The sequence below is a fragment of the Mirounga leonina genome, unplaced genomic scaffold (assembly GCF_011800145.1).
Source record: "Mirounga leonina isolate KUSES-001 unplaced genomic scaffold, KU_Mleo_1.0 Mir_168, whole genome shotgun sequence".
Lineage (NCBI taxonomy): Eukaryota > Metazoa > Chordata > Mammalia > Carnivora > Phocidae > Mirounga > Mirounga leonina.
In genome coordinates, this window is record NW_023270426.1 from 65,038,802 (window position 1) to 65,052,353 (window position 13,552).

Sequence of the window (13,552 nt, forward strand, 5' to 3'; positions counted from 1 at the left end):
AGACAGGCTTGTTGTATTTCACATCCAAGCCCAAACCAGGAAGTGTTGTTTAAGATGAGTCAAACACTAAAAACACTTTGGCCTCGGAAACAAAACCGACCAGGCTCCAGAAAGGCTATAGGGGTCTAAATTTGGGACTATTCTTCGGTTTGGATTGGAACCTACGGCTTCCTACCCTAAGACGTTTTAAACTTTCAAAATTGCGCCTCCACCCCCCAAAAAAAACCCGAAGTGAGATGACATAAGACACAGAGGCGAGCGTACACACCTACACAAAACACACACATCTATACAAACAAATGCACAGACCAATTTGCTTTTGTGATCCGCTTCCCTATCTAGACGGTCCAGGCTTGGGCCAGATTTGAGTTGGTAAATTCTTCTCCAAACTAAACCAGGGCAGGTTGCAGAAAAGGTGTTTAATTCTGGAGATTTTTAAGGAGAAGTGTCGAGGCGTAGCCAGACCACGCCCGGGTCCCGCTTTCCCGTTGCACAACTGAAAGCTATGTCCGGGCAAGTCGAAGGAGGAACCCTGAGACCTCCAGCCCCTCCTCCCTGCGACCACGGGGAGCAGCGGAGTCCTGGGAGGCGGGCAGGATCTCTGGGTGAAGACAACGGGGCCGAGGGTGTTAAGTTTGAGCCCCGGGAGCCCCGGACTGCTACAACGCGGACAGCAGCCAGCCGCGGGCAGGAAGGGGAGGACCCGACCGGGCAAGGGGGAGCCCCCGCGCGGGCTTGGGGCTGGATCGGAAAAGCTGCCTCACTGGCGCGCCCTCCGGCCCCTCCGCTCCTTCCCTCCCTCCCAGAGCGCCCCGCCCGGGCCTCCCTTCTAGTCTCCGCGGCGCGCTCCCCGAGTCAGCGTTTGCAGCGGCCTTGCCATGTCTCAGCCGGGCCAGAAGCCCGCCGCCTCCCCGCGGCCCCCGCGCGCTGCAGCGGCCCGCCATACCCAGGAGGTGAGTGGCGCTCCTCCGGGAGCCGCAGGGCTGAACGCTGGGAGGACCCCAGCCCCGGAGCCGTGGGCCCCCTCCTCTGGGCGTAGCCTGCCTGAGCTCCCGGCCCGTGCGCCCCCTCCCGGGCCGGGGAAGGGCGCGGGGCTCAGGGGCGGCCGCTGCGCGGGAGGCTGGAGGTGGCGGGGTATTCCCGGGCCCCCGCCAAGCGCGCTGGGCGTGGCGCGAGCTCGACAGGGGGTGGCCCGCGTCGGGAAAAGTTGGATGGTGAGAGGTGGGTGAAGTGAGGATAGGGCTGAAAGGAGGAAAAAGTTCATTTGGGACCCCCCCGAGTGGGTGGGGTAGTTTAACTGGACGGCGGAATCCTCTCTTCCGTGTAAAACCCAGGCTGCAGGGCGTGGCTGCCCGGAGAAATAAAACTTCTTCCCTAGCTAACCTCGAGCCAAATCGGGCGGGGCGGGGCCAGCCGGCGGGGGCGGGGCCGGCTTCGGGCGCCACCCAGGTGCCCTGCCTCCTGACGGCTTCAGGGCTTGCGAGCTCAGAGCTCGCCAGCTCCAAGGCAGGCGAAGTGGGAGCCCCGTGCCTGCCGCTCCGCACCCCGCGTCCTCGCCGGGCCCCCCGCGGCGCATCTCAGAGCACACCAGTTGTCGCCATGGCATTCGCAAGCTGGTGGTACAAGACGGTAAATAGGAGCGGTCGTGCTTGGGCAGGAATGGGAAGGGAGTGTGTTTGCTTTGCCTTTCCGGGAGTGCGGATGGTATTGTCCGGGTTTTGGCTGGGAAAGGGTAGGGACCAGGGGCGACCTCCTCTTAGGACTTCAGGTTAGGCTCCGGGAGAGGCCGAGACTCACCCTACTGTGGTATGTACGAGCACGCCCAGGCGTGCGAGTCGAGGTGAGCAGATGCAGGAGGCGCTGCTCCGCTCGCAAGTTGAACGGGACAGGAATTGTTGCTGGAGGAATTCCGTCCCTGGAGGCGGATTCCTGGATGGACTCAGCTCGCAAGAGCAGAGATCTAAAGCAAAGCTCGAAGCTTTTAGAGAAATGTTCTTGGACATGCATTTTCCAACACAAAGGAGGGGAGAGAGCCGGGATGGGGGGCAAGGAGAAAACCCAAAACTCCGAGGAGCAGAAGCAAGTGAGATCAAGACCTTTGTTGAGAATGAGACAGAGAGAGCAAGAGCAGTTCTGTACTTTATTCCACAAAAAATACACAAAAGATGTGTTGATAGGTGAGAATCAAAATATTTATATCCCACTGATTGATGGGAGAATTTCAGAAACTTAGTTTAAGTACACCGCATTCTCAGCATGTGGTATTGGGAAAAGCAAGGTTATTGTAATCAGACACTCTTTAGAGAAAACCTTATATTGGAATCAGTAAACTGTCCCTGATAAGCCAATGGCCATTACTGAGCATCTACTCTGTGCCAAGACGGGTACTAGCCTCCAAGTACACAGTGGAGAATAAGACGATAGTTCTTTTTCTCAAAGGGCAATGAGTCAACCTTTCTGAACCTGTTTCCACGTTTGTAGAAAGAGGGTTATAATAGGCACCACATAAGGGGTGGTGGGGACTGATAAGATTCATAAATCAAAGTACCATACCCATATACTTTTAATGATTGGGAATTACAGTTTCCCTTTAGATATTTCATTGTAATTGTTTCTCATTACGTTTTCTTATTTATGTGCTAAAAGCAAAAGTTTGCTTTGAGTCATTATTGTCCTAAGGTTCTTATCAAAATGCACCACATGAATTATCTGCAAATATGGATGGCAGTATTTCAGAGTTGACATCAGACTTCGCTTTCCAAATTCATGATTCTCTAAAGGAAATTATGCTGGAATATTTGAAGTAGTTTAAATCAGTGCTTTTAACCCTGTTATTTTTTTTTTAATTTTTTAAAAGATTTTATTTATTTGAGAGAGAGAGAGATGGTGTGTGCGTGCAGGAGTGGGGATGGGGGAGGAGTAGAGGAAGAGGGAGAAGCAGACACCCTGCTGAGAAGCGAGCCCTATGCCAGACTCTCTCCCAGCACCCTGAAATCATAACCTGACCCAAAGGTAGAAGTTTAACCGACTGAGCCACCCAGGCGCCCCTAACCCTGTTATGTTTAGGCATAGTCCGTCATTTTGCTAAAATCTCTCTTATAATCCAATTTGGGAACTACTATAATATTTTTTTGCCTCTTAGAATCAGCAAACTGTCTGTGATCAGCTTTGATTCTTCCCAAACCGGTGCCATCTGAAAGAAATGTTGTGAGAGTCAGATAGGTAATTTAAAATTTCCTAGTAGCCACATGAACAAAAGCAAATACAGATGAAATTAATGCTAATAATATATTTTATTTAACCCACTATATTCCAAACATTATTTCAACATATAATCAATGTACAAACCATTGAGATATTTTAGATCTTCTTTTTTATATTAATTCTTCAAAATCCAGTGTTCATTTTAAACTTATAGCAATTCATACTTGCTACATTTCAAGTACTCAAAAGGCATGAGTGGCTAAGGGCAATAGTATTGGACAGTATAGCTCTAGACACGGCTTCCTAACCATTTTTGTTTGATGGTTATGAGGGGGTGATCATGACCATTTTGAGAATTAAATGAGAGCTACTGACCATTTTCCCTCAGCAAAATACACACACAAATACACAAAAGCTCACCCATAAATCCTCTAAAGGTCCATGGAGCCAATTTATAACATATTTTGCATATATACAATATAAATTATAATATACAATAATATGATATATAATATAATAAAATTATATAGTATTATATACTCTATAATATAATGTAATTATATAGTGTTACGTGCTGTACAATATATGATGTTATATACTATTATAATAATTATATAATATATAAATATGATTTATATATTATATATGAATTTTATCATGTATTTTATATATTATGTATTATGATATATATATCATATATCTATATATATAATATATATAATGCTTCTGATAAATCCTATAATTAAAGTATCTTTACTAGGATCCTTTAAATACTGAAGAAGATTGTGAATGACATAACTTTAAAAATCTAGGCAGCATAAGATAAAATAATTAAAAGATATATCTATGATGTTGTTTAAGGGAGTGCTACCTATAAAGCCAGTCAGTGAAACACATTACAATGTATATTTCCACCATCAATGTCATTGATCTTATCTTCCAAAGAATTATGTGATTGTAGAAAAAAACCCCAACAAAACAACTTTAAAAAGCTAGATCTGAAGAACATCAGATGAGCATCGTAATGATGAAGCATGAAGGAGAGTAAATTTAGTTGACATCAGGAATCACATTCCTGAGTCATAAGTTGACTTGATTAGGCCATGTTAATTAAAGGTGTTTCTTAGTCTAATTAGAGCCATGGGCCCAGTGGCAGCATGATCAAGGAGCCCAGTCATTTGGGAGGCCCCATCGTTGTGGCCAGTCTGGGAAGAGTGTCAGAAGCCTTCCTGGCAGGACAAACCACTTGGCTGCAATGACTTTTAGGAGTAAGGAATGCAAATTATAGAATCTGAAAAAAGGTCGCAGGCCTTAGAGTGTCTGGGAGAATGGAGGTCAGACACAACTTTGCCCTTTTGGTTGATAGTTTCTAAACTGGTTTGCTTCCCATTGCAGATAAGACTTTTAAATTAGGAGTAACATCTGATGATGTTCTCTAATCAGTTTTGGCACTTCCCAGAAAGTAAATTATATTCTACAAGTGCTTTTTAAAGAATGGTGTAGCTTGCTGGGGCTGGAAACATGTGTGGCCATTTGAGATTCTAAGGTGAATGGGTAGGCATTTACTTCTGAGTAGGTTGTCTGGTGTAATACGACTTCTCTAAGCAGCCCATCTTTATTCTATTCTTTTCCTTTTTGTTTTGTTTGTTTGTTTAATTTTTATGGTGGTAAAATATGCATATAAAATTTGCCATCTTAACCCTTTGTGAGTATAAAGTTAAGTGGAATTAAGTACATTCATATACTTTTTTTAAGTTTTATTTGTTTAAGTAATCTTAAATATACCCAACATGGCGTTCAAACCCAGGACCCCGAGATCGAGAGTAGCACGCTCCTCCAACTGAGGCAGCTAGGCAGTGTGTGCATATTCATATTGTGCAACCATCACCACCATCTATCTCCAGAACTCTTTTTATCTTGCAAAACTAAAACTATAAAGCCCCATTAAAAATAAATCCCCATTCAGTTTATATAATCCGCTTGAATACATAGCACTGTGTTCAAGTATCTGTGTTGCTTTTTTTTCATATTCTGTTGTAAAAAAAAAAAAGTGTATCAGGTGTCTTTTAGTTAAGAAAAATGTGAAATAACTCCATCCAGTGAACACTATTTATGTAAGTTGCCTTCTCAGTTGGAGGAGGTATTTATCCCAGGGAGAAAAGAGGTCTGTGGTTAGAGTTTCCTTAAAAAAGTATGGAATTCATTTTGACTGTTGAGAACTCATAGAACACAAGAATAATTTGGTAAAGGCCAAATATGTTCACAGGTAATTATTGTTCACCTACTACATGTCAGGTTCTGTAAAGAGTTCCGTGGACATAGCAATTGTGCATTTCTCATAGATAAAAATCACAAGTGCATCCTATTGACTACTATAAAAGCAACAAAGTAACTAGTGAAATTCTCATGGCATCTTCTTTGACTTAGAGAAAATTCAAAAAGCCTTACTGCAGGTAGATCCCAGAAGCTGAACTTGGCAAAGAGGCAGTCGATGCTACCTCTGAAAACTGGACAAAAGGGGCATGCCCTTAACAGTGTCATCTTGACTTATCCATGAGAATGTTAAAGTGTTAGGAAGAATCATACATAGAGTTTAGGAGAAACATCGAGATTTCAGAATTATGGCCATGCAGTTAATCCTTAATATGTGTCGTTTATAGAATCCCAAAGAAAGTTATCCTGTAATTTTAGAATTTGATAGCAAATGTTTTTAGAGGAGCAGAAAGATATCATGTATTAACAGGCCAGACCTTTTATTTGCTTATATTTCTTGAGTAATTATTCTCCATACAATATTTAGCACATGGTAACTACTTACCGATTTTTTAAAAAATAAATCAACTCTATTCTTCTCTATGAGTTTGGAGATTTTAGTTTGAAAACAAAGGGAAATGGCTAAGATATTACCTTTGGGTGACTCTAGGGAGATACATATGCTTGAGATAAGAGGCTTCTAACTTTTTCAAAACTTTTTATCACAGAAGAGAGGATAATATAATGAACTCTTCATATACCCATCATCTTTAATAATTATCAACCTGATAATATTGTGCCACACTTCCTTTATTTAGCTCCCAGCCCCACCAACACACCAAGCACACGCACGCACACACACACACACACACCTCTCCCAAAATATTTTATTTTATTTCATTTTATTTATTTTATTATTTTTTTAAAAGAGAGAGAGTGCACGAAAATAAAGTACAGGGGGGGGGGGGGGGAGGATGGGCAAGGGGGGTGGAGGGGTGGAGGGAGAGAGGGAGAGAGAATCTTAAACAGGCTCCACATCCAGCGTGGAGCCCCACGCAGGGCTGGCTCTCAAGACCCTGATATCATGAGATCATAACCTGAGTTGAAATCAAGAGTTGGAGGCTTAATCGACTGAGGCACCCAGGCGTGCCCCCTAAAGCATTTTAAAACATGGGGAATTGCACATTTAAGGGTCATGCCTGTGGCCAACTTGGTTAGATTGTTTGGAAAAGGAATTCTCTATTCGCCATATACTTTGTTTCCTTAGATGTAATATGGAAATGTGAGACTAATACAATATACAAGCATAAGAGACAAAAAACTAAACACAAATTTATCAGATGAACCTGGTTGCTTTGTACTTACAAAAAGTAAGAAACTGAATTCTCTGTTCTAACATTTATAACCTTAGAAAATGAAATCTTTAAACCTTTGCTTACATCTCTTACTCATTTTACTGTTTCATAATTCAGCACAATCCAGTTGATGCCAGAGAAAAACAAGGGAGTGGAATAACTTTTATTGTATTCTTAAAATGAACTAGGCAATGGGCCAGTCTCCTCATTAACATCAGCTCCTTTCAGAAATATGTCAGCCCCTGGGCTATGTACTATTACCTTCATTTTACGAGTAGAAAACAGAAAGGTTAAATTATTTGGCCAAGGTCACATAACCTTTCACATCCATGCTTTTTCTTTCCCATCTGAGTTTGCCAGAGAATGGAATGCAGGGAATTGGTTACCCAGGTAACAGAAGCTGATGGGAAGCCAGCTGGGGAGGGTGAGGCAACCCAGAGATTAAAAATTTCAGGAAGCTGCTATCATTTCTATGCAGGAGGGACTAGCAGGGAGCTGGATCGCCCTGTGGAAACTCCCAACTGCAGCTGGCCCATCCTGCAAGAGACACTACTACAGAGCCTCCCACAGGCAGAAAGGAGGGGAAAAGACCACCCACTCACCACATCCAGTCTCCTGTCACTGCCTCCCAAACCCGACACCGTCCATCCCAAATATCCCTGGTCCACAGGGCAGGGGGAGCAGGGGCCCTGGGCAAGGAATTCACCTGAGGGCAGAAAGGCCCAGAGCTGCTCCAGGGAGATGGTTTTAAAGCAAAACCAGCTTTACATCTTGGTCCTTCTGTTTGTTTGCCGAACATTACTGTTTTAGCAAGCAGAATACATACAAGAATAGATTTTAAGGGATTTTGCAGGAAATACCAATTTACACATTGTCTTTTAATTTTTCAAGCTACTTTTTTTGGGGGGGGTGCTTCTTTCTCTTTTATCTAGTTTACTCACCTCAACGGAGTAAAAGTACTTCCCAGGCAATGTTTAGAGGTTTATGGAAATAGCAGTCATTCAGTCAAGAAGTATTCGTCACACCTCTATCACAGGACCAGAATAATAAGAATATAGCAAAGTTTTAACTTGTTTGCTTAAGAAACTAAGAAAATCGAGACTAATGAGCAGATAGGAGGATACGACATGCCATAAATAGGGCAAGGCTCAGAATTAGTCAGAAAATGCTTGGTGTGAACACAGGGCACTGTGCTCCTTCCTTGAGCAATCAGAGTTTACCCAGGAGCCTCAGAGCCGCCCCAGCCTGCCTGACCAGGGGAATCTCCCCATGGGTGCCAACTCATTGGGGTGATTTGAAGAGCAGAGCCCTCTGCTTCCTGTCATGGTGCCCACAAATCTCCTCTCAAAACCAGTTGTCTCCAGTCCTAGCTGCATAGTAAGATCAGCTGGGAAATCTTAGGAAAATACATCTATGCTCAGGCCCCAACTCTAGACAAACTAATTTCCTACATTCTGGCATGAGTGTTTCTAAGTGTCTTAGGTGCTTGTGATCTACACTGAAGGATGGGACCCACTGCTAAATGAGGGTTTTCCGAAGCCCTCATTTCCCTGAAATGAGCTTTTCTTACCATATGCAATGGTATGCAGTGACAGAGCTGAGCTCTGTGTACAAGGAAAGTCCAGAGGGCACCAAGATAACATCTTATTGCTTCATGATTTTGCCACAGCTAATGCTGGACATGCAAATATTGGTCTCTATGGCCTTGCCTCCAAGTTGAAGAAGAAAAATTTTCGACTTGTTTTCGAATAACCTTTACTGTTTTTTAAAACAATTTTATTCAAATATAATTCACAAACTATGAATTCACCCATCAAAACATACAATTCAATTCAGTATTTTTTAGTATATTCACAGAGTGGTGGAAACATCACTTCTGTTTAATTTTAGAATGTTTTTGTCATCCCCTAAAAGAAAACCCCAACTTTTTTTTTTTTTTAAGAAGCAAAGGCATTTCAGAAGCACATAGCATTTGTACTCTCTCAGCTGGGCTTGCGCTTGTAAAAGTTCAGGTTTTTTTTTCTGTCTTCCTTCTTCTTTTATATATGTATAGAAGTTTGCTTTTATTTTCTTCTGTGTTACCTGTGCCCTTGTGTGCGTGTCTCTCAGAGGGTATGTGGGTAGCAGTGGGAAGGGTGCACAGATGCTCACCAGCACAAGTCCTCTGCTCGGGGAGCTCACAGGCTGCCAGCCTTACTAGCTCTTGGCTCTTGTTGATTTCCCAATAGGTTTATGCGTTTGCTGTAGCAGAAAATTTTAAGCATATAAAAAGCTTTCCCCTCCAATGAGGCCAGAGGCCAGCTACACTTGCCAAATACACAGTGATCCACGGGGGTGAAAATAGTTTGGAAAATTATTTCTTTTTGAGGGAAGATGGTGAAGTCCCTTATCTGCTTTTTCCCTGCTTCTGAACTCCTGCCACATACCATGTCTTTCATCTTAACTCCATGTGTCGACTGTCTTCTGTAGCCTTATTCTCCCCATCCAATTTCTACTGCATTAGGGTTAGCATCCTGTGCTTCCTGTCTTTGGTCTCCAGCTATTAAGACAGGACTGAAAGTTTGATTGATTTTATAAAGCAAACCAGTTTCACAATTGGAAGGTTCTGTTTTGGTTTGTTGTTTTCATTTTAGAGCACTGGATTGAGACTTTTTTTTCCTTTAATTTGGGGGGCACAGCACTTTTTTTGAGAGAGAGAGAGAGGATCCTGAACAGGCCCCACACCCAGCAGGAGCCCAACGTGGGGCTCCATCTCATGACCCTGAGATCATGACCTGAGCCCAAATCAAGAGTCAGTCCTTTAACCAACTGAGCCACCCAGGTCCCCTGGATTGAGACTCTTTTGATGTGAGTCCCATGATCTCAACTAGCTTTTCACTAGATCCAGAGTAGCCCAGTCTCTGGCCCATAGAATATAACCCGGATATGTGGTGTGACAGAGGAGGACCTCATCTTTCAGATCCTCAATTTCTTTATCCATAAAATGAGGTGACAGTGTGGACCTCTGGAGTTGCTGTGGGGAGTGAAGGAGATCTCTTAGGGGAAATGGTTAGCACTGGGCTAGCACAGAGTATGTAGATGCTTAGAACATATTCGTTTCCTTTCACTTATCTAGAAAAGTCCTCCATGGATTTATCAGTTTTGTGGTTTGGCTCTCTTCTGGACCTATCAGTGCTTTCCTTCTTCTCCATGCTTCTCTCACTTCTCGCCACCCCACCCACTGCACGTTGTAGTGGACAGAATTTTCTCTCTTCCCTCTTAGGCTTGCAACAGGTTTCCTAAGCTTGATTGAATCTGACATAAATCATTCCCAAATATTTCTTTGCATCAGCCCAGTCATGTAGAATGTGCTTAATTATGCCATGAATTAAATAATGAGGTACTTTGTGTGTTAACTATACTCAAATTTTAAAAAGATAATACATTTTAAAAAATAAATAAAAAATCAGGCACTTTGAATATCTCTCAGCAAAAACTATTTATATTGTTAATAGATTGATGGATATTGAATAAGCCCTGACAAGTGGTCAGGGCAATGGTTCATTCATAAAGTTGCTATTTACTAGAAATTGAATGGTGTTCGGTAATTCTTGTTAATTCTCTTAGAGTGACGATGATATTGGAGTTACTTGGAGAAGATTCTTCAATTTAAGGAGATGTTTAGTGAAATGTTTAGGGGTAAAATTTTAACCAATTTACTTTCAAATGCAGGTACATATCCAAATACAGATAGAGAGATAGATCTGTCTATAATATATGCAAATATGGCAAAATGTAGCAACAATCTTAATAGTTATTGGATCTAAGTGGTAAGAATATGCGTTCTCATTGTATTATTCTTTTAACTCTTCTGTGTGTTAGAAAAATTTTGTAATAAAAGGTGGGTTGGGGCCCCTGGCTGACTTAGTTGGTTAGACGTCTGACTCGAGATCTCAGCTCAGGTCTTGATCTCAGGGTTGTGAGTTCAAGCCCTGTGTTGGGGTATAGAGCCTACTTAAAAAAAAAAAAAAAGCTGGATTAAAAAAAAAACTGGGAAAATATAATCCATAGAGTTCCTAAAAAATGGTCTCATTTGATGGTGTTTTTTATGTCATTATACTTTATGTTGTAAAAAAGCTTTCTACTGGGGCGCCTGGGTGGCTCAGTCGTTAAGCGCCTGCCTTCAGCTCAGGTCATGATCCCGGGGTCCTGGGATTGAGCCCCATATCGGGCTCCCTTCTCCACGGGAAGCCTGCTTCTCCCTCTCCCACTCCCCCTGCTTGTGTTCCCTCTCTCGCTGTCTCTCTGTCAAATAAATAAATAAAATCTTAAAAAAAAAAAAAAAAAGCTTTCTACTAAGAGCAAATATTTCTTTTGAAGTCACAAAATACCAATTCTTATAGTACATAATTTTTCTAAGTTGTCATTATAACTGAACATTTTAAAAGTATTTAGCATATATATCCATCCCAAACTATTTAGAACCTACATAATTTGAGGGATTTTGAGTGTTTAAATGGAAACAAGTAACTGTTGGTGTTGGTTAATCTGGAGGACTGAAATTTTGGAACATCCCCAGGAGATGACTTTTTAAAAACTTTTATTTTTATTTACTTTTTTTTTTTTTTTCATTTTTTAAAGTAAGCTCTATGCCCAATGTGGGACTTGAACTCATGATCATGAGATCAAGAGTTGCATGCGCTACAGACTGAGCCAGACAGGGGCCCCTTTTAAAAAATTTTTAAAGAAAAACATCATTATACCTAAATTTTAGGGAGAAAGGGCTGTCTGCACATTTACTGTAGGGCAGTGTGTCATCATATATATTTGCCACATGAGCAGGAAGCAGAGGGGACCTTGTAGAGAGCAGGGAACCTTATGCCTGACAAGAGCAAGTGCCTCTTTAAGTTTTTTCATTTGTAAAGTGGAATACTAATACCTTCTGAGGAGTGATGAGGCACTCAATATGCTCAGTAAAACAGTGCATTTTTGTTGTTGTTAATGTTTGTCTCTAATCTGAGAAAGATAGGGATTTGGACATAATAGTGAGTGTGATAGGGTTCTAAATTTACCAAGTCTGGAAGGAGACCAGATTGGCTCAATCTGTCACTGTAGATCTATCCCTCTTAAATTCTGTCTGCAAATGGTGAATGATTCTTCCCCCTAGTCTGGCCTTCAGGAATCTTCTGAAACTTACCTCTTACCATCTAGCACTGATATATATGTGGGCTTTTAGATTTTTTTTTTCCCAGATTCATTTACTACTCAATACTGCTTGCCCTCAACTGTGGACAGACAAATGCTAGACGAGGACATCAAGGTGGAACAGGCCCTGTACGGGGGTTCATTCACCAAGCTCTTGAAGCCTGGGGTTTTTCATGGAGTGGATTCCACTCACTGATCCATGACAGTGTTACATTTTGGGAAGAATTTTCCACGCATAAAAGTGATTTACTCCTAGTTTTTCATACAGAGAACTCTTAATGCAAGGCTTCATCCATGTGTCAGATATTTCTTGGATTCTTGTTTTAATTAAAATATATGTTGAGGGGCACCTGGGTGGCTCAGTTGGTTAAGCGACTGCCTTCGGCTCAGGTCATGATCCTGGAGTCCCGGGATCGAGTCCCGCATCGGGCTCCCTGCTCAGTAGGGAGTCTGCTTCTCCCTCTGACCCTCCTCCCTCTCATGCTCTCTGTCTCTCATTGTCTCTCTCGCAAATAAATAAAATCTTAAGAAAAAAAAATTAAAAAAAAAAAAAATAAATAAATAAAATATATGTTGATATTACTAAAGAAAATATTACCTTATTCTATTTAGCATGTTATAGTGACAACGTATTGTAAGTCAGAAAACCTGCTATGCAAACTTTTCTCATTTACTAGGTCTGTGTCCTTATGAAAGATCAATGAATTCTTCTTATTCTTAGTTTTTCCATCCCTAAAAATCACATGAGCCTCTTTTTTTGTATCAAATAAGAATATGTATGATAGTAAATAATAAAGAATGATATAAATTTTTATTATTAATATTACTGTTACTACCATTCTTTTTAATTCAAATAATTTCATTGACTTACATATCCAGGTTATGATTTGCTTTAGGGAATGTTGTACAGTTTTGTATTTTGGTTTAACTGAAGATGGTCGGGATTGAACCCAATCGTGAGCTTTTATTTCCTTATATGTAGATTATTTTTTCCCACTTTCTTGCACATCCCACAATGTGCAAGAAATGAAACAATTATTTGTAACCCTTTTTGGGAATATAATTTTTTTTTAATCTCTCAAAAAAAGTCAGTAAACTTTATGGCTCATTTTATCTTATCATCAAGACAAATGAGTATGTAAGCTACCTGAAGGTTTTATGTGCCACATAAAAATACTTGCTTTCATTCCCACTGTACTGGTGAGAAAAATAATTCTGTTTCTGGACATAATGAAATCCTAAAGCCATAATAAATAGAAGTTGCGGGTATGGTCTTCCCACTGCAGGGTTTGTCTTCCTGGAAGATAACTGGGGAAGAACTCTGAGGAATTCCCAAGAACCATCAGAAGCAATGGCGGACTTGGAAGCTGTGCTCCTCCCTTGAGCCCATGCTGAACTGAGGCTTAAGTATGGCTTTAGGCTCCACATGGACCTTAGACATCAAAACTCCATGAGGAACCACGTTGTCTCCCATGCCGGCAATTTGGGCTTTAAAATTGCGTGAGGCATTTTGTAGGAGATGAGATGCCGCCTTGGAATCACCATCAGATCTGTGT

The 13,552-nt window shown here is 41.7% G+C and overlaps 1 protein-coding gene and 1 long non-coding RNA gene across 10 annotated transcripts in view; one reads left to right on the forward strand and one right to left on the reverse strand.

Annotated features, from left to right (window-relative positions):
* LOC118017030 overlaps positions 1–1,087 on the reverse strand; it is a 36,799-nt gene extending 35,712 nt beyond the window's left edge. Inside the window, exon 1 of the long non-coding RNA XR_004681025.1 lies at positions 947–1,087. This is a non-coding gene — a long non-coding RNA (uncharacterized LOC118017030). The remainder of the gene's footprint in view (positions 1–946) is intronic.
* The window catches only part of CAST (calpastatin), a 110,543-nt gene continuing 97,561 nt past the window's right edge, over positions 571–13,552 (forward strand). For 6 of the 9 annotated variants that reach the window (XM_035014918.1, XM_035014921.1, XM_035014930.1 and 3 more), the window contains exon 1: positions 572–953. In XM_035014918.1, coding sequence (XP_034870809.1) covers positions 879–953 — 75 coding nt within the window. In that variant the 5' untranslated portion in view covers positions 572–878. Of the gene's footprint in view, positions 954–1,479; positions 1,630–13,552 lie in introns of those variants that run through there. The other 3 variants (XM_035014919.1, XM_035014924.1, XM_035014920.1) reach the window with 3 other exon arrangements.